Genomic DNA, 25,050 nt, shown 5'->3' on the forward strand with positions numbered 1-25,050 from the left:
CAGACACAAAAAAAAAGCTTATGTTCCGAGTATTTTCTCTACAGTGAAATATGGCGGATGCTCTGTAATGCTATAGGCTGCAATTTCCTGGTATTGCGCTCTCAGAATGCATTATTATTAGTAATTATGAAGAAATTTAAGGTATCCATGTGCATCCCATAGCTGAGATATCCTTTTTCGCCAATGACAGTTTTCCAAGATGATAATGAACGCAGGAGCTTTTTGAGGCTTTGAACGTTGGGGTGAAATTCAATAACTTCCCTGGCCCACCTACCTCTGAGAGTAGTAATGATTTCAGTGGGTGGCACTAGATAATTCACCCCTGGAGTCACGAAATTCCTCTCCCCGGGACTATAAATTCTATCGTGTTCGATATAAATTCTCAGCATTTTCGTAATACTAATTTTTGCCCCAGTGTATTGAAATTCCCCCTCCCTCGGAGAACATTTTCTAAAATAATCATAGTTCGAGACCTCAATTTATTAAGCATCTGTGGTTAGATCTGAAGCTTAGAATGTGGATCAGATCTCTTCTTCCATTCTAATTAGTGGAACTGAGTGCTGCACTGAATGAGGAATGTTATAATATTTCCTCGAGAACCATTCATGTTTTACATGCCTCCTCGCCACAACAAATCGGAGCTGTTCTTCAAGCTAATGATGGTCACATGGCGTATTAACTGCTAAGTTGCATTTTCTTCAGATATTTTTATTATTTTGATAAGCATATTATAAAATTATGCTTGCGCAGTAGTGAGAGTATACGTAGAGCAAATTACAGTCCAAAATTGTTCCGCACTACCGGTTTTTATTATAAAATCCTTTATCAACACTATTTTACAGAAATATTACAATAATGCAACTTCTTTTATATAAGGTAGAGAAAGATAATCCAAGTCTTGAGCAGCCTAGAGTAGGATTTCCACACAGCTCCGAAGCAAGCTAGTTGGAGAGAAATTGGGAATCCCAAATGCTCCGTAGCAAGCAGAGAGGGGTTAAGAGTCACAGATCTCCGAAGCAAGCTAAGCGACTGAGGTTAGGAATACCGGCTGAGCTCCGAAGCAAACTAAGCGGGAGAAAGAAAAGCCTAGAGTTCCGAAGCAAACTAGAGCCTTTGGATTGGATATCTCCTAGAACTCCGAGCCAGCTAAAGGAGGGATGGACTAGCCGAGACTATAGCTGTCCATGGGATCCTCTCGGTTATACAGGCGTTCCAGGTGGCACTGCTGTTCCCTCGTATTCATGTAACTGGTGATGTTGCCGTTGTCTTCGTCGTCTGCAGCTTTAGTACTCCATAGTAAGGTGCACGTGATTATTTTTTATAAATAGGAGTACATGTTGGGTGTTTGTAAGCACAAGCACGTGGGACATTACAATACGCAGATTTCATTCAAGAATACATACTCAGAGACGCAGAACTTGTATTTGGTAGCCTTCTGTTTCAGAGAATATGGATTTATAATTCTTTCTGACGAATTTAATATGAGTGACTCAGAGAGTTGGCGAAGTATATTGACTGCGATAAAACATTTCAATGTTTAGTTCAATTTTACGTACACATCTGAAGAACATTTACTTATCTGAAAAATACTGTACCGTAATATAAAACTCTTTTGTATCAAGGTGTTAAAGCAGCTAATGCTAAAATAACTAGAACTCGTATGATTGTTTTTAAAATAATGATATTTATTTGCAAAGTTTGATGGAGTATTACAAATCTTTCCCTTTTTTAAACATTTTCTTTGTAATTTTCATAACTGGTATATTGCACAAATGTTGTCCATTAGATTATACACTGAATGGTCTGGGTTTGTGACCTGAGAACTTGAAAAAACAAATATAGAACATCTTTCTTAAATAATTTATGTTTATAACGCTTATAATACGCTTATAATTAAGATTACAATACAGAGTATTATGAGAATTGAACTCCAGGCAGGAAATACATTGTCTGATTTATAAGTAAATAGTATAAGTAAATAGTAAATAGTATAGTCGTTTATTGTGTTGATAGATAAAGGGACATGTTTTTACTGAAAAAAGTTTCCACGATTAAAACCACTTAAAAGAATAGAGAATACCAACGCTTTTACTTATTTCTGTCTAATACTCATAAGCAAATTCAAGAATTTGTGAGTATACTGGGGTTATCTTCTATGGTACAGCGATAAGAGTGCAGAAACCTTCACTGTGAAGGAGAGATGCTGTACATCCTTTATAACTGAGAAATTTTTGATCGTTGAAACAATGCTATTCAATATACACTTTTGTAGAATGCTATAACGTTAAGGAACATTTGCATCTCCCTGTTCCTTCTTCGTGTATGATTATGTCTACAAATGTGTTGTGTTATAACAGGATAATTGACTAAGCAAAATTTTGTTTCTACTCTTTTCATTCACTTGAAAAACAATGCGTTACAAATGGCATATTCTTAACAGTTAAGAGTATAATGTATCACTGTAACGGAAGTGTGTGTCAATGTTTGGAAAAGACGGGCCAGGTAGATAATGTATTTTTTTATGTATACAGTACATACATATAGCTTTAAACAATCTGTTCTAGCAGGACTATTAATTATAGCAGGACTAGCAATTAACGATATACTATTTAGTGCCGTAAAAATTTAGCTTTTTATCGATTATTTCGAAAACTGCGCATCAGAAATTACTCTTAAACATATAATTTTGTTGCGCTGAATGTGATCTATCAAATGACATATGTCTTACATTTAAACAATATTTGAGGTACATTCATGTCCAAAATTATTGTCACATGTCTATAAATATGTTGTTCTAGAAATATTATTTGATAACGAATTCGCTCGGTATTTCTTATAATGTTAGTATGTGTATAATTGGCAAAGACATGTATGTGGCAAATTTCATGTCAAAAGAGCAGTAAATAAGAACAATAAAACGAAAATAAATTTTCTTGCCCAGTTAGCAAAATTTTATTTTACTCACTCTAATTTTCTTATGTATAATTCTTTTCTTATGAAATTTACCACAAGCATGCATTTCCCGATTACACATAGTATCAGTATTAAAAATACCCTGCAAAATCATGATCAAATTATGTTCTTACAAGAAAACAGTTATATACATGCGACAATAATTTTGGATAAGTGTGTACATAGAAATTAAAGTTTAAGAATTAATCATGATTTTAAGTTTATCTCATTAACTAAATCCTGTAGTTCTTTTAGTGTCATAATGAAGATTTTCATGAAAGTATCCTTACTAGGTGAGTGGTTTTCGATCAGCACAACTTTATTTGTTTACTAAGTTTTTTTATATTTAAAAATCCTTTAAAATACGCAGGGATTTTTATAGTGACACACATCATTTTGTTCGATGACATATTCTCATGTTTGGACAGTTTTTTCGTTAAACGCTAATAATAAATTGTGTGAAGGCGAGATTTGGGAAGTTTTACTTAGTTATTACTTTAGTTTTCAACTATGAAAAAGTAATGGATTTTAGAGTAAGATTAATTTTAACGAACAGGAAAACAATGAATTTGAGTTACTTACTTTACTTTTCTATATATAATTTATAATAGTCCTTTATCCTTTTACACTTGAAAAAAATGATTGACGTATTGAAAATAGACAGTTCTTGGGTTCCTTCATTTCTCAGTATGAAAGAAACACCGTGTGCGTGGGTTTCCTCGGGGTTCTCCCGTTTCCTCCCACTTTTTTCATTCCACCATTTCACTCATTTCTCATAATCACCGTCTCCTTTAGCCTAACCGGCATAATCGTGGGACGTAAAACTTAAAGATTTCATTTCATTTTTTCAGTATGAAAGATTTTTGACATATTAAAAAGTTCCATAGTTTCTGGTCATAATAGTTTATTCGCTGCTAAATTATTTTCAAACTTAGTAAGCTTGTTTTAATTATCCTTGTCTCAAATCTTAGAAGTCTGGGATTTTATACTGTTTTATGCAAGATTTTAATTTTGGGATAACTCAAAATATATTTAATACTATTTTGTTAGTGTAATATTCTTAAATATATTATTATTAACGTAAATTATTATGATTTCGGCTTATGGTTTACGAAGAAATAGTTTGTTTTCCAGTTGCGTCAACAGAAGACATTTGGAGCAAAGGATCTACAGAGACCACTGTCAAATTTAGAAACAGAAAACAATAAATAAACAGCATGTAAATCTTCTAGAAAATTGTTAAGAATGACATTTACGATAATAATGAATTATTACGTGATTTTAAAGTGTGAAAGGCACTCTTTGTACTTTATACAGTGTTAGGGACAAAGCAAATATCGCCATTTTAAAATACTTTACTTTAGCAGGTATTCTACAGGCCAATATCATTCCATATGCAAAGTCAACTACGAAATTTGTCAATGAAGTGGAATGCATTTCCCTGTCATAGTAGTACTAAATAAGACCTTATAGAGTTCAGTGTTGCTTTCGTGCTGGGCAAATGATAATAGTAATTTATTTAATAGTATATCTTTTTCTTAACAATATCAGGTTTGGCAGCACATGAATTTGCCCCTTCTACCAGCTAAGAACCAACTACACACATGGAAAAGATTGCTTGACAATGAACAAAAATTGTAGGAAAATATAGCTTCATAGTTGGATAGGAGGGCGTTGGTGAATAGAAAGAAAATTAGGGGAATTAATTTCTAGTTTTAAAACGAAATGTCTTAACCATTATAATGAAAACAAACTGAAGATGCAAATGTTCAAAAGGAAAAAAAAATTAAAACTTTTTACCTGGGAAATGTCGGGATTTTTAAACCTATTTCAGGCTTAGTGAAAAGATAACAGTATGTTCCACCTTGATTTTTTCGAGGAGAAAATTCTGAAAACAAATTCAGGAATCAAAGAAAATAGGGAATTCGATAGGATAGAAAAAGCACAAATCGATGGATGCTCTCTAGTTTTAACGAATTGTTTATAGAGCTATTAATTTAACATTCAACGACAAAAATGATTTACTAAAATTTTAATCATGTTATCAATAAGGTAGTAGATATTTTGGAACAAAATTATCATTTGAAATTTATGAATAAACCAAAACTTCATTATGACTTTATATAACATTTACTGAAGCAGTTTACAAGCGAGGGAGAGAACGTTTAAAACAATATCTACAAATTTCTTATTTCGAAAAGTTTGGCATGACATTACAGTAAAAAAAAAAGAGAGAGAGATAGAGAGAGAAAGATGAAATTCTGTGAATAATGATGTCAAATTAAGATAATACCAAAAATAGATATTTATAGGATTAATTTTGTACACTGAACTCTCTGAAGGACAAAACGTTTTCTGAACAGGGAACGAGATGTAAGTAAAATTTTATTGATTTGTGACTTTTTCCTTGCCTGTCAGATTGCATTTAGGTAACCATTAAGACACATAATACAATATGTATAACATCCAGGCACTTGATAAGAAAGTTAGACAACAAAACAACCTTTTGTGATATGGTGGTTGTATGACGTACAGTTGCTGGCAACAACTACAATGCCAGTTTGAAAACTAGCTTTAGACAGACACAGGTCTCACAAGTACTGGATGTGTAAACACACTATCTTAATTGCGGAATCCACTACAGCTGAATGGAAATGTTACTTGAACGAGAAATTATAAAAGATCAAAAAGAGAAAACTTCCGCATTTTATCCACAGGCTTTTTATAAAAAAAGTCCCAAAAAGTCCCCAAAAGTCCCTTTTTGCATATCTAAAATGAACCAAATAAATTGAATGACTTTACTTGTTTCTATCATGCTGCGCACACGCTAAAAGAAGATAGAATTTTTGTGTTTTTAAGTATGTATTTATATATGAGAATGTGTGTGTAAATTTATTTCATTACCATGTAGAACCAAAACACGAAGATACAATTAAGTATTAGAGTTGTTGTAATGTCAGGAGTAACACTGATTGTTCAAATCCAAGAGGAATACTGAACGGCTTGATAGCATTTGTCGACTAAACTATCGATAAATTTTTCATAATGTCATGCATTAATCCATTTCGTGGGCATATAGTGTTATGTAGAACTAATATAATTGTGGTGGGGCGATGAAAGTAACATGATTAAAACGTAAAAATAATATATTGGTAAATTTATGATTTATTCATTTCTTTCCAATACAAGTTGTAAATGGCTTCCATTTTATGTTTTAATTAGTGATAGAACATTGAATAACATCTATTCAACATTTAGTTCTATGATGAAGTATGTCAGTAAAAAATCTGCCATTATAATCGGAGACACGGTTGAATCCCTGACTTGATCTCACGCTATGTTACTTTGATCTGGAGAACATCGAGTTAGTGGATTCTTTTCTGAGTTTCCCTTTTCCTATCAGTATTATAATTCCTTCAGTTCTTCTATTGTTGTACCGTTGATCTTTTCATTTTACACACATCTTTTTTCGTTATGGGGTGCAAAACTACTATTTTATTTCATATATATTTGCAATCATAATACTTTTCTTGTATTTATTAGAGTATGTGACTCGTAATACTGAAATATTCAGGAAATGAATATAAATACTGTATACACATACAGAATTTTGATTGCAAGATATAAAAAATAAAAAAAGATTGGTTTTGTTTTCTTCACACAATTATTCCAAGAAAATTATTAATGTAAGAAGTATATTTTAATTGACATTTAAGTTACAACACAAAATAATATTATTATTTTCAATAACAAGTTGTGAAAGCAAATTTGTAACGTTTTATAATACTTTACAATAATTTATTATAAATAAGTTTCAACCCAAAATAAGAATTTATAAGAACACAAAACGTGTTGTTCTGCAAAAGCATATTATGGTTCAATCTTATAGACTTAAAAATTACTCTTTTGTTTAATACCTTGTTAGTGACAAATTTTAACGCATCCACTTAATATTTTAAACTAAGGTATACTACTTCACTATAGTAGACAGAAAGCAGAATGAGTTTAGAAACTATTACATAAATTCTTGACGAAGAAGAAAGCCAGAATCTAGGAATTAAGTTAAATTTCAAGTTCGTATAGTAAGAATGATTTTTCAAGGTTTGGCAATTACTTACTTATTATCTTAATACTGATAACACCCTTTAAAATTCGTAAGGAATCGTTATCTTGTTATTGAATATACATTAAAACAAGTAGAATATTCAGAGAGAAATTATTTTGTGATAGATATGATAGATCATGTTGGAAATATTTTGATATATTCAATACCTTTTTATTTTTTACTTTTAGAACATAACAATCATTTGAGATTACTCATTTTTATATTTCTTCCATTTGGTAGTTTTACTTCCATCACGTTGTTTGTATGAAAATGGAATATTTTATTACATCTTTATTACATCAAACTACATTTCTACATATCCACGAAATACTAACAATTCTCAATTGCATAACAAGATCCACAATCTATTTCTTTAAAAATATTGTTTAATTTAACTTATTGTTATTGACGTGTTATTAAGAAAAATCGCTATTTCAACTAATATTTGACTGTTAACCAATTATTATGCATTGGGTCAGATTCTTTAAAAAGAATAGCATAAAAGGTCAGTTGTTAACATGGAGTTGAACTACATTTTGCTAATAACGGGACGTGTGAAAAAATCTTGTTGAAACGTTTTACAAAGGAAATATCCATAATCAAACGTCAGATAATGGTACAACTAAATTATAGCCATATTTATACTTTTTATTTAAATTTTGAAAATAAATTTTAAATTATTGTCGGATTTTAACAAAATCTCTTGCCAATTCGAGTTGAACGTCATAAAGAATAGGAATAAACATCTGATAGATATACTATCTATGTACACATGTAAAATTCAATAAAGATATTCATTGATTTAATTATTATAAATAAAAAAATATTTGAGCTCCTCCGAAATAATGGTTGACTTTCATGCACCTGGTCACCAAAGGAAATCTTTGAGACTTTTTAGTCGTTAATTGTACAATCTATGAGGATACTTAATACATATTTTGTAAAACAGGCAATAAGATTCATCAAATAAATTTGTATAATTAATTGAGAAAAGTGCTAGTCAATTAGATACTTTAATATTATCACAATTTAGCACTTGTCAATAGCAAGTGAATTATATATAAACTTAACTAGCATAAATGGAACAGTTTGTGTCACACATACTTTGTGTTACACTCACAGAATCTTTAAAATATGAATATATTTGTGATTAGTTGTTGGTTTTCTTTTCGTTATTATTAATTTTCGTGCTAAGCGAAAAATATGAATATATACTATTTAAAATTTCTACATAAACAAAGGTAATAGTAAACTTATATAAAATAACATAAAACAAAATATAACAAAAATAAAAATATATTAACAAATAAATGTCTTTTAAAGAAACAGAAAACAATAAGATAAAAATAATTGTAACTCTGATGTATAAGAAATATTAAACATTTTTCTTCACATAATATAAAATTCTGATTTTCGAGTAGCATAAGTAAATTTACAACTGAAATAAAAAAGAGGTCGTTTCATTAATTCATAGCAGAATCAGTCTTAAGAGAATGAAACAAAAATGTTACAAACTGTAATTAATATTATATAGTAACAAAAATCGGCGAATATACGTTCAGAAATAAAACTTACACAAAAAGATGATAGCAGTTTAATTCCCTTCTGATAATCGATTGTCCCGAATACTGAAGTGTTTGCTGTTGTACCTAAATTATAGTTCCGTAAGTGTAAAAACTTATTTTATAAGCGACATTGAAAATCGGATTTTTTTTAGATCTTAAAATTAAATTATTTTCGATAATTATTCGACTTAGCTATATATCTCTTATGTGTAATGTTCCTAGTACAGTTGAAGGCCATTTTACATTGATAGCATGAACAATAGAACAAAAGAGATCTTATAAAGTCGGCGTGAACCTACACTTTGACAACACCGTCCAAGCATAAGCAGGGAAAATTTAAAAAGCAAAGTCAGGGTTTTCGGTTTCATAATTCGAATATGAAAACTTTAAGATTACTATGTAATGACCCTTACTGTTTTTTAGATAACATTAAACAGGACAACATGATTATAATTTCTAAAAAGCAAAACATTTTAGGGCTATTCGTACCAGATGAATCCTTAATCATACAACTTGGTAAATCATTCATAAAGCTTCTGTTTACAGATAGCAATAGATAATCTTTGCTGTCATAATATACGATCAGCTTATTTTATTGATAAATGAACCTATTGGTATTACAGAATTTCCAATGCAGAACTCTTGCTCTAAGCTTTGCAAGTTAAAGCAAAGACGGACATAGTTATTTTTAAATGTGAATCAGATGTTTTACTGATCATTTTAATGTTATTTATTAATTTCTAATCATTCAGATTGACTTATGTGTAAACTGAGAAATTTGTCCCTAACGTGATTATCATTTGTTTCCATAGTTTTCAATTTTACAAGATAACAGTAAAGTTATAGTATTATTTACTATTTTTGTTTACAGTATATCCCTCTACTGTATAATGGAGTTGCAATTCAGTATAGTTAGTCAATACTTACAAAAGTTTTTTATTTCCATTCTACTTTCTTTCTTCTGACTAGATCCCTAATGTACAAACATCTTTCTTCGAAAACTTTTATTTCATTTATGTTAACTTGTCACTGATGTTTTGCAATAGGAATAGCTTCTAGGGCAACAATATCGACTAAAATTGACTGTCTTCTTTCAATGAAATAATTTGAGCAAATAGTGTAGAATTTTAATTGATTATAGGAATTATACACATATCCTAAAATTAGTCTTAACTTTAATATTTGATCAATTTTAAACATAAAGCCAGGATTATGCCCAGCGCGACATAGCAAGAACAATAATAATCATAACCGCTCAAAAGCAGTAACGTAAGGATATCTTTCTAATCTGTATGTTAGATAGATCGCTATCTTCAAATAGTAAACAATAGACTTCTTCAAAACATTCTTCTGTTTGAAGAATACCTAGTTATATTCAAAAGCTTATATTATGGAACATCAATTGATATTTTCTTTCTAAAATGTTTTGCTAGAGTGTTCACGAAAGAATACATTTAAAATTAATTTACCAAAAATGCACCTAGAATTGTATATAGTCGTGCCTCAAATTTAAAAATATTTAAATTATGTTCTTTTATAAACTAATAAGCTTTACACTATGGTAAACTTTTTCAATCTTTCATTCAAATCAAATAATTAGTTTGAAACGATCTCTTATTTTTCTTATATTTATTAAATGAAAGATACTGTAATATTGAATAGGATTTTGGAGTATTGCATTAAGTGCTTTCTTATGAAACTTGATATATAAATATTAGTATACCAATAATTAGGATATTTCTTTTTGAATAATGTAGTTATATCAGTCTATTACGACTAGATTGAAGGCAAGATAATTCTGCATAACCAACAATAACTATGGCGTTGAATACTTATTAATATATATATCAGAAGTGTGTTTTTGAATTCTATCTAGATGTTGAATTGAAGAAAATTATTCTAGAAATATTATAAGTGCAAACATAGTTTTCATTATATTTTTATGTATGCAACAATTATTAAATTACAGTTCAAATAATAGCTTACAGATTGTGGTTACATTTGCAAATATCAATGATCTTACTTTAAAAATACAGTCATATTATTGTTTTCTAAACGCAACATGAAATGTAACAATTCAGTTGTCATGAAAACTAATAAAAGCTAGTATCAACAGACGAAAATTAAGTAGGAATACGAAAGGGTCAACTAACATCTATCTATAACGGTTCATAATATATTTGACAAAAATAGTAACTGGTAACTTAAACAATATATATTTAGCAAAAAGTATTTGTAAATAATGCTATGTCATAACTATACATAAACTACGTATACAAAAATATATTTTAATATCTATTGCACTTGCTATTGAAATTTTATGATAATGAAATTTATTTTTGTAAAACATAATTGATAAACAAAGGAATGTAAGAACAAAATATGAGATTAACAAAATAAAATAATACACATTTGGTGTCATTAAATTATATAATGTCTAAAAATGTGGCGTATATTCCACATAAATTTTAAATTTTGCATTTAACTTTTATCGCATTCAATTCTTCAAAAGTTTTAAATACTACTTGAGAATTTTTTATTAATTTAATAAATGGTTAATGTGAAATTTGCCCATATTGGAAACACGATTTTTTAATTGTTGATTACTCTTAAAGTTTCAAGTAATTAAGGAAACAATAAATTTCGATGGATGAATAAATATTTCTTACGCACTGTGGAAATCAAATGAGAATTATCTCTTCTATTAGCTGCCAGTGTTTTCAAGTATATTTAACTTACTTAAAAGAATGAATGATTTGTATATATTTGCAGTTTAAAAAGTTATTGTCTAATCACTATTTACACAAAAACATAAGAAACTTTAAATGTATGTTTACACAGAACAATAGACACATTTAAATTAAAACAAATAACAATTAAAATTTCTCTAATTTACTTAGGCTTAATTCTGCATTATTTGTGTAAAATAGTTGCATATATTGAAAACATTTAAGAGAGATGTTTGAAAGTTTACCGATAATATTATTAAAATGCTTAACTTATGTCATTATGTCACACGTAATATAATAATTTTATCTTTTTACACTTGACACATATTTTGTCTAAATACATTGTGGTAGTAACACACTATTTTCTAAAAAAAAATTGTTTACATAAATTTACCTAATGATTAGATTATTACTAAAACTTTACAAACGTTTCTAACGTAAACAGTATCATCAGCACTACAGAAAATTGATAGTATGTACTTTTATAGTTATTTTTCTGTTAAATTTGTATTTAAAGGAGTTGTTTACTACTTTTTTTTAATTATTTCTAGAAAATTGAATAAAATAATTTCTAATAGTCGCAAGTGTTCTATTTATATCCTAAATTAATATTAATTCAGAATAAAAGGTACTGCATTAGTTAATTGAAATTCAATAAAAGTCATTCAAGTAACTTTAATCCAATAATACTAAAATAAGTAAATCTTTAGGGGTTTAATTTCTGACTGGAGCTCATGTGGTTTGAATTACATGTTAAGCTATAGAATTACATGTTATATCTCGTATAATCTCGATGCTGAAACGAAATCTAACCTCTAATCCAAACAATGAACTAATATTTTAAGTGTTATCAATGATTTACTAAACAGTATTCCAAATCAACATTATTTACTTGTAATCATAATTTGCTAAGGTCATACTGTACTTAGTTAAGAACTGTTATCTATAATTTTATATTTAATAATAATTTAAGTTTATTATTGCTTATTTTTTAAAATTCGTATTTTCTTCAGAGTTTGTGAAAATGTTTCGTTCTACCATATAATTTAAATAATATGAAAATTAAATTTGCAAATTTGAAACAGCATATTTTTTTACTAATCATGTACGTTATAACTTGGTAGAAATCGGAAAGAAACAACATTTGAATAGTGAATAGAATCATGAATTAAAATATTGGGATATGAAAATTTTAACTTTTATACATTTCAGTTTGTTCAGAATATTAATATTGTCATCAATTACTATAACAAAAATAAATAACGAATCACATTCTCTATGACGTAACAGCGACTTTCTGATATCTAATAACGTCAAATATTTGTAACAAACATTTTTGGCACAAATATCTATGAGTTACTATCTTCATATTTAATATCTATAGTTTCAATATCGTGTACAAAATTTTTAACAAAGTTCTCTTTCTGTGTAGAAATGATTTAATTTCGTACTTCTTTTCAATAACAAAGTACAAAATATACAATAAAATTCAAGGCACAATTAAATTTATTACGTAAAAACTGTCATAAAGTAAAAACTTCTTTTATTATAACAAAAGTAAATTTCAGCTTTGTTATTTGACTTGTTAAGTAAATATGTATTGATACATCATACATTATCAGATATTTATAAAATATTGTGTTTGGAGGGAAGTGCATTATAAAAATTTAACTGACAACTTTAATAAACAATTTCCACAACAATCATGACTCCTAATATATATATACAGTATATGTTCTTACTAATATCATTTGTCATCATCTTCAGATCTATACTATAATCTATTGCTATTCCTAATATCTAATATACATAGAGATCAAGGTACAGTGAGAAAACAACACAATTAGTAGAAATAATAGTCGATGCATATTGACATAGAGAGAGTTTGTAATTGAGTATACAAAAGACTAGATATAGTTAATAACACTGACTAAGTCGCAATTAATATTTTCAATCAAGATAATTGTGCAGTTCTTTATACAATGAGGTCAATAACAATTTATTTTACGATATCCTCAACAGAACTAATCATATTCCAAATGCGTGGTGAATTGCAGAGTCAAAATAATTTATTTATATATACATCTAGGTATAATAATTTGAAAAAGGAATGAAAGATTCCGATTCGAAAAATATATGAATATAATGTAATCTTCCTAAATGATTAGATATTATTTTCCATTGTGTTGATATATTGAAATACTAATATTTGCATTATATCAAAAACCGCCTTATAAGATGGAAACGCCTTAGAATTGGAAAATGTATGTTACATGTGAACGAACATATATACGTATAATTGTTAAAAATGGTGAACCAAATATCACAAAAAAAAGTTCCATTTCTAAACAGTATTTGTTCATATACTTATAATTATAGTTTTAGAAAAGACTAACATCTGATAAATAAGTGTAAAAATTACATTGTAACAAAGTTTTATCCAAATCCTTAGCATATTTGTAAAATTGTATCTGTTCTTTTGCAAAACTACATAAATTTTTATATAATTTATACTGCAATTCAATTTCTCCTTTTGTTACCAATTTTGTTATATTTTGATAAAATATAATAGTCTTGATTATTAGATACAGGTAAATATATTTTACTGACTAGATCGAATGAAAGTATTTTCAAGGAATTTATTTGTAAGGATTGTTAGTAATGAAAATTATTAATAAGGATTATAGTGTAATTGTAAAAGTTTTAAGTGAAAGTGATAAGAGTATAGATTCTCTTTGGTAGATGAAAATTTAAACATAACTCTCTGGTAACTTACTGTTGACAATTGTGTCACTGTGCAATCTATGAAGTACAAGGGCTCTATATTTACGACCATTAGAAATCTTCTCCGAGTTACTCAGCAAACTCTCGGGAGAACCTGTGAGAATCATAGTTTTGGAGTCAAGTGACAATCTAGTAAAACTCTTTCTCAATGGTGCACTGGGAGATTGATTACCTTTAGAAGGCTGTTGGCTATTTGAACATGAAGTGGATGTAGTATTAATAGTTCCTTTCCTAACAAGTGGACTGCCACGACGTTTTCTTCGAATACCACACAATCTAAGGAACCCGTCACGAAATTTTGAGGACATAAGATTGTAAAGAATTGGATTGATTGCAGAATTGAGGTAGAGCATTATTCGAGTGAAATATAAAATATTGTAATACGCATCCAAACCCAACGAATTCAAAGTTTCATGCGGAACAATAATTATCCACAACGTAAAAGCACGAAAAGGTAATAAACATATGAAAAAGAACACAACTACAGTCCCTAACATAATTACCACTTGCCTTCGGGCTCTCAGACTGTTACCTTCCTTCTTAGAGTTAAACACAAGGCCCGAAGGAGTCATTAGGTGACGCGCAATAATGGCGTAGACGACAACAACGATTCCTAGAGGCAGTAGAAAGAAGGCAATGATTGTCATGACGAAGAACGTAGATCTCCAGAAGGTATTAGCAGCTGTGATGCACGTAGGAAGCAGTGTATGATCGTACAGCTGTTCCAATTGATATTCAGCAATTCCAATGATGGGACTGCAAATATACAAAGAAATATTTCAGTATTATTATGTGTCAATAACAATTCATAATTCTGTTAGTTCAATGCGATATAAATATAAAGGATTGTGAAAATTGATAATCTTAAACTGCTACCAAATTGAGATGCACTTCTCTCCAATTGTCATAGGCAGAGCTACGAATTGTCTGCTGGGGGGCAGTGGGGGCAGACCATTTGGTCGGTCTTGGAGGTCTTGGTAGATGGCTATCTTATAGGTGATATTTTTATTTTTCGTCAAAAAGTTGGGGGGCAATGTCCCCCCATGCCCCCCATAACTCCGCCCATGCCTATTGTAAGCTGTAATGTGTTTTATCTGTAATAATTTCGTATGTTCAGAAATATGTGCTGGGTCATTATCAATAAAGATGTTGAAACTCTAAATGTAGTTAAGTTCGCTATATGGAAAAATATCCTTCAATTTTTTCATTTCATAGAAGTGGAGACGATTCATCCTAGATCAACTTTTTACGTATTTTTAACATTCAACGTAACGTTGTTACAAATAATGAGATCAAAAAATTCCTACATAATTTCCGATTTTTAGCCTGTGAGTTACAAGAAACAAAACTTTCCCCTTTTCGTGAAACATGGTATATTTTTTTATATTCTCGTTTCACTTCTCTATATTTTATACTTATCTAAAATACTAGTAAATATCTATAACAATATTTAGTAGAATATATCTTGCACTCTTGTCCAAAACACAATATTTTACCTACATTATTTTGATTGGCTTGTCACGTAATTTCATGAGTTCCACTATGATTTTTACAGCAAGGCCCCAAACTTATATTTACGGGTATGCTGGGTAAAGAAACATAGGCCAGTGTCCGTTTTACTTTTTTTTCATGTAAATACGTTTCCTCACCTTCTTTACAGTTGATCCATTTGCTCGTTATGGTTCCTTCTTTTGGAAATATAAACCAAAACTTAAATTTTCTCTTTTAATATAAAATTTATCAGTCAACGCAAAACTCAACCAATGTACGTCCCATATGTAGATAATGTCTTTGGAGACTACAGAAAGCGTATGGTGCCGGAAGTACTTATGAAATTTGATTATTGCTTACCCATCCATTGTAAGTTACATACGAACATATGTAGCACATTTCTTTGATACCTGTCGGAAGCACATAATGGCAGAAGTATTGATGGAAGTACGTCATGCTCGACCAACCCATTAACAACAATTTGCAGAAATTGAATTAAAATATCGTTTACTAGTCTGTCCCAGAAGTCTTGCACCATCAGCACACAGCGCTGCATGACGTGAAGCTTGCGAGGGTAGGTTGCGCTAAGAGTGAAAGTCTATTGGAAGGCACAAAAGACAGGCTCATGGCAGCAAGTGGAGGAAAGAACAGCATATGTAGTAAGTGTTCCAGTGAAGTCAAAGGGGGCTAGATGAGTGAGAGAAATTAAATTTCGTGCAGTGCTATGATTTTTATACATAAAAAAAGGACAGATCAATTGACAGTTTCCTGTTGGTTCACTGCAGGTGATCAAGTCTCGCAGACAAGCTCAGCACATGGGTATCCCTGTTTATGGATGGTGTAAATACTGAATCACAATTCAGTACATATGGTTGGGACATCAAAATCAACAGTAAATCGTAGCTGACATGACAGAGATTATACCATTAAATAGCATGTAGGCTCAGTGCAGAGAAGAAATTTGCCAGAGATTGCAACAAGACCCATATGATTTTCGTTTTCGGAGAAGAATTGGAGCCAAGAAGTGGGTATTTTTTTTTAATCTGATACACGTAAGCAATGGGTGAAAAGATGACAAAAGGCAATAGCTCGTGAAACAGAGCAGATTTAGAAAAACGTTCATGCTGAGTTTATGGTGGAATATTGATGGGATTGTCCATGAGGAGTTTGTCCCAGAAGGTCGTGCGGTAACAGGTAAATTGTATTCTGAACAATTACGCCAAGTTTATGTCATTCTAAACGAGAAATATCCGGTATTAGCGAGGAAGAAGAGATTACTGTTGCAAATTGACAAAGCACCGGGTCAGTATTCTTGAAGAGTGACCAACATCCTGGCTAAAGTTCACGAGACTGAATTTTCACCTCGTTCCACCTATACTCGGGATGTTTTACCAACGAATTAGGTTTTTTTGCTTTCTTATTCATTTCCTGAGTGGTCGGCAGTTCAATTCATATGATGAATTGCATTCTACTTGTCGCCAGTCTTTCAACTCTGAACCTGCTACTAATATATCAGCTGCAGATTGAACAGCTATCTCAGAGGTGGGTGAAGGTCATTTAACATTGAGATCTGTACTTTGCTGAATAAAGTCTGTCTTTGTTTCTGGCACTCTGTGCTTCATTTTCGTCCTTGTTTGTGCAAGATTTCTGGTATATAACATTAGTAAACCCCTCTGAATTATGGAGCTCATTTTTTTCATTCTATTTCCTACTGTGTCCTCCACGTAATCCGTAATGAATTCTTCAAAGTGACTTACAGATTAGTAATCTTTGTATCAGGAATATTCTCCACAGAATTAACAAACATCTCTCAGGTATATGGCCAAAAGAACAATTCCGAAACTGTTTGAAACTTTATTTCGTACAGGGGCACAGTGGCTCAGTGGAAGAGTCTTCACTTAATCACTTCTGGTGCTGGATGTCTCTGGTATGATCCCAATATACTTGAGTTTGTGGTGGACAACATCGTTTTCATGAGTTCTCTCGGGGTTCTTCCATTTCCTCCCACTTTCCCGTATTACCAGCTTTTTTCACACTAATTCCTCTTATTACTCCAGATATCCCTGAGAAGCATTAGAAATAATTTTTTTGTGAACTCTTTCTGTACCGTATGTTGTTCAAGGCCTCAAGTATAATTATAATTTTTAATAACGTAATTTAAAATGAAAACGAAATCTTTGAGTTTTTCGTCCCACGGGTATGTCGATTAGGCTAAAGAAGACGGTAATTATGAGAAATGAATGAAATGGTGGAATGAAGAAAGTGGGAGGAAACGGGAGAACCCAGAGGAAACCCACAAGCACGGTGCTTGTCCACCACAAAGTCCACATGGCACAAGCTGGGATCGAACCAGGGACCCCAAGCACCGGAGTTGAACGTTCTACGACTGAACCACCGCGTCCCCCAATAACGTAATATAGTCAGGAGTTATGACGTAATGGGGTGTCCCATATATGGGATGTCAGGAAAACGCACAGTCGTATATTATAAATTCCGCTAATTACATTAGCTAATATTAGAGCTAGTTTGTAAGTAATTGAAAACATACAACTAGGTAGCATCCATATTTATTCAGCTATTAAATTATTTCTAACACAATATTAAAATTCTTTACAGTATATATAACCTGAAACAGGAAATATTATCTATAATAAGATATGAATTTTTAATTTGCTTTAAGTGTTTCACTCTCATTATCTTTTACTTTGTGTGGTATAGTATAAAACATTGAACATAGAGTCCAGAATCATACTTTCGACGTTTTGTAGGACATTTTCTGAATGATAGACACATTGCATGATTTTTATGAAGACCAACATAATAGTTTATACAATCATGTCTTAAGTCTAGGATTTGATGCCCACCCTGTTGCTTACTTTCACGATCCGTATTTTAAGACGATATCTTGGATACCTGTTTTTAAAAATGCCAAAGTATCATGCTTTTATCCAAAGCTTTTTTCCTGCTACATCCATACAATCCCAAATTAAATGGTAATACCATTTCTTTCCCCTGATTTAAATTCTGTAAAGACTCATATTCCGATCATACGTGTTAACTTCTCACATATTTGATCTGTATAGGGGACGATATCAAGCTCGATAATAATACCTGTTTTCTCTTTTTTTGGATATATATTGACGAAACAAAAATTGAACATTTCAGTCTTCTGCTGTCTTCAATTACACATTTTCCTTTATTTCACGTTTTTTTCAGGCCCTATAAAAGATTGAGGAATGTAAAACTCAAAGTAAACACTTATTACATGCGAGTTTTCAGAAAGCAACTAGTTTGCCGCTATATTATAAAACAACAGAAGACTAAGTTCAAAATCCTTGCACTTCTCATTGATTTGCTTGCTGCTATATTACGAACAACAGAATACTAAGTCCAAAATCCTTGCACTTCTCATTGATTTGCTTGCTGCTATATTACGAACAACAGAATACTAAGTCCAAAATCCTTGCACTTCTCATTGATTTGCTTGCTGCTATATTACGAACAACAGAATACTAAGTCCAAAATCCTTGCACTTCTCATTGATTTGCTTGCTGCTATATTACGAAACAACAGAATACTAAGTCCAAAATCCTTGCACTTCTCATTGATTTGCTTGCTGCTATATTACGAACAACAGAATACTAAGTCCAAAATCCTTGCACTTCTCATTGATTTGCTTGCTGCTATATTACGAACAACAGAATACTAAGTCCAAAATCCTTGCACTTCTCATTGATTTGCTTGCTGCTATATTACGAAACAACAGAATACTAAGTCCAAAATCCTTGCACTTCTCATTGATTTGCTTGCTGCTATATTACGAACAACAGAATACTAAGTCCAAAATCCTTGCACTTCTCATTGATTTGCTTGCTGCTAAATTACGGAGCAACAGAAGACTAAGCCCAAAATCCTTGCACTTCTCATTGATTTGCGTACTTCGATCATGATATGGCTAGATCCATAGCACACATTCCACACGCATTACTCCTACCCAAACATTGAAGCCATACCGGACAGGCTTGTCAGTTTGACATTCATCTTTACCGAAGTAAGGGATCATCGCTTCATCTACACTGTAGTGTTATATCAAGACATTCGTCTGAAAATTAGAATTCAAGGGTATAAAGAATAATCGTACTAAATAATCGTATCCAAGTTATTGATACGGACATTATCTGTTAGATGAACATGAGTCAAATCTGTCTGTTGATTGCATTTATAACTATGTAGGTTGTTAAGCGTATTTTTCAATTCTCTACAGAATATTCTTCGGGGTGAAAGCTGCACATAACCACTCAGATGTATAATAATTTAATTTCATCAGTGGAGTGTACGATTCTATTGACTAGCACGTCTCTTAGATTTACTTGCAATAGTATCAATGATGTCATCATCACAAAGAGAGAAAAATATTTCTTCAGAAGATAAATCTGTAAGGCTGAATGCAAAATGCCATGCGTCAGCATAAAGAGGGCACAGCTGTTTTGTTCACGAACATATATCAATTCTCTTGCTCGATAGTATACTACTCATACCCGTAACAATGTAATTTATATTTAGCTTATATTTATTTAACGACTGACGCTTGAATTCCGAATAAGCTATATAATCAGTTCTGCTCTCGTCTCAGGAGTGTTTCATTGAGGTGATCGATTGTTGAAAAGTTGCAGGTTCAGTGTATTTCCAGGCAACATTCTATGCTCTATTGTAAAGTTTATCGAGTGGACAGAAGGTAGGTGTAATAATTCAATGATTATATATTCGAACTGTTCGTAACGAAAAAAAAAGACGTTAATGAAAAATTAACACTGTCTGCTGCCACAATATGATTCCATTATTTTGTAATTTTAACGAGTTTCCTTGTCGTTAAGTGGACGTCCATAGATGTGCAAAGATAGAATGTTTCTATCTTTGATAATTTAGTTTTGAGATGACAGCTTAATATAGAATTCTGGAAAATTATACTACAAAGGTAATCGATCTGCTGGGACCTCGCATGGGCTTGAATTTTGCAAATCGAAAACAGTAGATGCGTCTGACAGAGAGACAAATCGAGTTCATAAATGCCTGAACTAGTGCAAGAAACATAATTCGGTGCTTGTAAGTGAAGATATGCTATATTAGTAAGAAAACCATTACTGTAATTCATATACAAAATGTGGTAATTCTTATTTTGTGTTACTGGAATATGGATAATTATGTACGTATGGCAAGATAGGCCCCCACTTTAGAAAATTGAAACAATGACTAGGTCATTCGTTTGTACCGAAAAAAGTTTTGTTTATACCCTGATAGTTTTCGAGAAACAGGGGACGACATTTGGGGGGGCTATCTTGGCGCCAGCACAAACATTGAAATACACCATTCGAAAGCAAATCATTTGTACCGTTTGTACCGAAAAACGTTTTGTTTGTACCCTGATAGTTTTCGAGATACAGAGGATGACACTTGGGGGCTATCTTGTACGTAAGATAGGCCCCCTAATGTGTACATTTTCCATGCCCATTAATAAGTATTTTTTGTTTATTCATGTGAATTGATGTGTATTTAGAATTCTGGTTGTACATATCCAAATAGAAAAAAAAAAATCCGGAAATAACTCAACGTTAGAATTGAATCGGCGAGTGGGAAAACAGTGTGAGTCCAAAATAAGCTATTTTGAGGTAAAGGCAAAAATAACACTTAAATTGTAGAACTACAAGTTGTAATGAAGAGCAGTGCAATTTGCAAGACCTCGCACGTTATAACAGAATGCTATAATGGCGACTGTACATTTGTGATATTAAGAATCGAAAGTTCTTTTTTCAAATATCTCAAAATGCGTTTTGTGGACTAGTAGTTTCTTTCTACTCACCGATTCAATTAAATGTGCAATATTTCTGCCCTTTCCAGTAAGTAAATACGTATTATTCAGCAATGACCTACTTCCTTTCGTCTATTGTTTATGAAAGCGGCAAGCTTCTCGAGCCGTTAATGTGACAGATATAAACAGTTAATTTCTTCAGTTGGTGTAAAGCTGAAACGTGGAAGGACGCAGTTTAGGTGAGCAAACATTTCATTATTTATTTATTTATTTATTTTGTTTAAGATTACTTATGTGAATCCAGTTTCTTTCTGAATTTGTACACACTTTGTTATTCTGTTTACGGTATTTATTTACGGAAAAGGGCACAAATAGATAAAATTTAATTGAATCCATGAGTGGAGAAACACTACTAGTCCACAAAACGCATTTTGAGATATTACATAATACTTATTAATGGGCATGAAAAAAGTACACATTACGGGGGCCTATCTTGCGTACAAGATAGCCCTTTAAATGTCATCCACTGTTTCTCGAAAATTATCGGGGTACAAACAAAACTTTTTTCTATTCAAACGGCACAAACGACTTGCTTTCGAATGGTGTATTTCAATTTTTTTGTTCTATGATACGGGGGGCTATCTTGGCGCCAACATAGCCCCCTGCCCCAAATATCATCCCCTATTTCTCAAAAACTATCAAGGTACAAACAAAACTTTTTTAGGTACAAACGGTACAAACGATTTGCTTTCGAATGGTGTATTTCAATTTTTTGTGCTGTGATACGGGGGGGCTATCTTGGCGCCAAGATACCCCCCCAGTTGACCTCTCAAGTAACCCTATAAGGAAAATGGTACAAACGAAAATATTTTCGGTACAAACGGTACAAACGAGTACAAACGAATGACCTAGTCATTGTTTCAATTTTCTGAAGTGGGGGGGGGGGGCTATCTTGCCATACGGTAATTATGTTTAAATTTGCAATTGAAGAATCAAAGGAAATTACATATGCTTTAGAACATTGGTAGTATACTCCTGACTCTTGTTCGATTAATGAACCTCTGAGGTTAGGATTATTTTGTACTATTTTACGCACCAACGCGAGTTTGATCAAAATACTGTTAACTTTATTCTGTAATAGACTTTGGATTGTATGGTCAAAGTGTTGTTCAAGTATTTGAGTTGAGTTGAGTTAATTTTGAGTTTAACGTCCCGTTCAGCAGCGAGGGTATATGAGACGTGGACCTACTGATTAACGTGGAATCCGAACCACTGAAATTTAATAGGGTTAGTAAGAAACGGTCATTGTAGTTTGGTACAGACAAGCTGAAGAATTTCATGGTGAATTTGTGTAACTAATTTTTCTACTGCTACTGTAAAGTTTGTTACAATATGCTTTCATCTATTGGATATTTGGTTTTAATTTTTTTATTTTCATATAAAGAGAGCCTACTTAGGCCAAAATTAGGTACCCTTGATAATATTAAAATTCATCCGCTTTGGTCTTTTGCTATACTCTCTTTGGAAGTCATAGGAGATTATATCTTTTACTTTCTCTATGAATTGTGTTTCTTTTTCATGTAATATGGATATCAATTCCTGATCGCCTCAACATGATTCGTTTTTTTTTAATTTAACGGCCGAAAAATCTAAATGCAGCCTGTAAGATATGAACTGAGTTTCTTCATAGTAAGTAATAAGTTTGAATTTAGTTATTATTGAAATACCATTCTTTCATATCTATTTCTTCTAAATATGTAAGCAAAACAAGGTACAGTAGAGTATTCATGGCGAAGGTGGTTCACCTGAATTGTATTTTTCCTATAAGAAAGAAAGCAAATTGCATAGTTCTCAATTATAGTTAATTGGGGTTAATAGTAGCTGGTCATTTAGAACGTGTGCCGTTAATTGAAAAGGAGTTTCGGAAATTTTCTTGAGAAGAACGGTATTAGAGGGGAACTTAAAAGAAAAAGTAAAGAATTTTCAGTATTTAAAAAGGGTGTAAAAGAAACATGTTTTAAAAAATAATGAACTGTTTTTTGAAGTACTGCAACGTAATAGTGAGGTACATTTAACCCTCCGGGACGCGCACTGTTGTATAAAGTACAACAGGTACAGTTCTTTTGCGTTAACTAGTGTAGGGTCTAATTTTGAGTTTAGCGGTTAGCAACTGCAATGTATTTTTTGGCCATTTCTCCCCTATCCGTGTCTGATCGGACGTCGCTCTGTTCATGGTCAGTTAGTTGTCAGACACTAATATTTGTATCCACCAAAGAACGTTCAAAAAGCATCCTCGTGTTATACGGAAAGGCGCGCGTCCCGATGGATTAAGAATAGCCACCAAAACGTTACATTTAGCATATGTTAATGAAGGTAAGTACATTGTCATTCTTTCGTATTTTGCTATTAAAACTAAAATGATCTAATGGTTACAATGAACTTTGTTCGTAGTAAAGAATTCTGCCAGTTTCTTTTGCTTTTTTTTGTTGCCGTGGGGTGTGTGATATATGGCTGACTGATTTCAAGTAGCTTTTTCCATTGTGTGATTTCATCTTTCTTCACTGTTGCGCGTCTTGAAACAATGGTTTTGAACTATCAATAGATACGTCCTGCGTCGGTGTTTTAAAGGTATCTGGTAGTTGGATCCGATACAATTTGGGGTTAAGTTTACAGATTATTGTTCCTGGTCCAAATTATGACTTAAACTAAATTTCCACAGTCCTTTCTTAATGAAAGGGAAGAAAACTAAGACATTTTGATTCGGATAAGATTTCTTTTGGCTGTGGGGTTTATTAAAATATCATTGTTGGTGCTCGTGAGCTTTTTGTAGATCCACTTTCAAGGTGTCTCTTATTTTCTTTAGTGATAAAAAAAATAGTAGTGAAGAATTCGGTAACCCCTAACAATGACCTGATTTCAAAATTCGAAAGTAATGTGAAAAGATTCCTATTCGAAATTTAATATAAAGATTGAGCTTCAAATTAATAAGCTTTTTTGAAATCCCACTAATTTGTGCGATTAATTAATTTACAATTTCGAGGTAAGTCTTTTCTTGCCTATAGAGACAAAGAGGATTCAGTGTCAGTTATCGAGGCAGAGTATTTGAATAGACTTTGATGTTAATAAGTGGTTTGTTAACTGTGTTACACAAACTAGAGTTTTCAGGCCGATCGCTGTTTGTGGTTTAGTTAAGGGATGAATCACAAATTTGAAAAAATTCTCTCTGATGTTAGATAATCCCAGTTGATCGTTTTGGTTGCCCATAGCTTGGTATTCAATTTTAATCTGTTGTTTAAAAGTGGCCCTCGAAGATTTTGGTTTTCTATTTGTGTCCTGAGAGAACGTTTAATTAGGCCTTGCGGGCTTGCTTATGCGTTTCCGTGGTTCTGTCTGTAAGTGGAGGTGCCATGCCTGTTTTTCCAACAAACAGCGAATACAGAAATCCTACCGCCTTTCCTAAACTTTTTATTATTGCTGTTACTACCGCTACTCTTGCCGTTTCTCTGTGTTATTGTTATTACTATTCCCAGTAATTTCAATTCCTTCTTTGATTGGGTTCCGGTTGGTTCTATTGCATCCATGCTGTGAACCTCGAATAGCGTTTTGAGAGATCATTAA

At 31.7% G+C, this 25,050-nt stretch overlaps 1 protein-coding gene across 1 annotated transcript in view; it reads right to left on the minus strand.

The window, feature by feature from the left end:
- Positions 1-14,078: 14,078 nt before the first annotated feature.
- LOC145666167 (uncharacterized) overlaps positions 14,079-25,050 on the minus strand; it is a 172,674-nt gene continuing 161,702 nt past the window's right edge. Inside the window, exon 5 of the mRNA XM_081733246.1 lies at positions 14,079-14,891. Coding sequence (XP_081589372.1) covers positions 14,102-14,891 — 790 coding nt within the window. The 3' untranslated portion in view covers positions 14,079-14,101. The remainder of the gene's footprint in view (positions 14,892-25,050) is intronic.

The sequence above is a fragment of the Thermobia domestica genome, chromosome 12, assembly GCF_964235325.1.
Source record: "Thermobia domestica chromosome 12, izTheDome1.hap1.1, whole genome shotgun sequence".
Classification (NCBI taxonomy): domain Eukaryota; kingdom Metazoa; phylum Arthropoda; class Insecta; order Zygentoma; family Lepismatidae; genus Thermobia; species Thermobia domestica.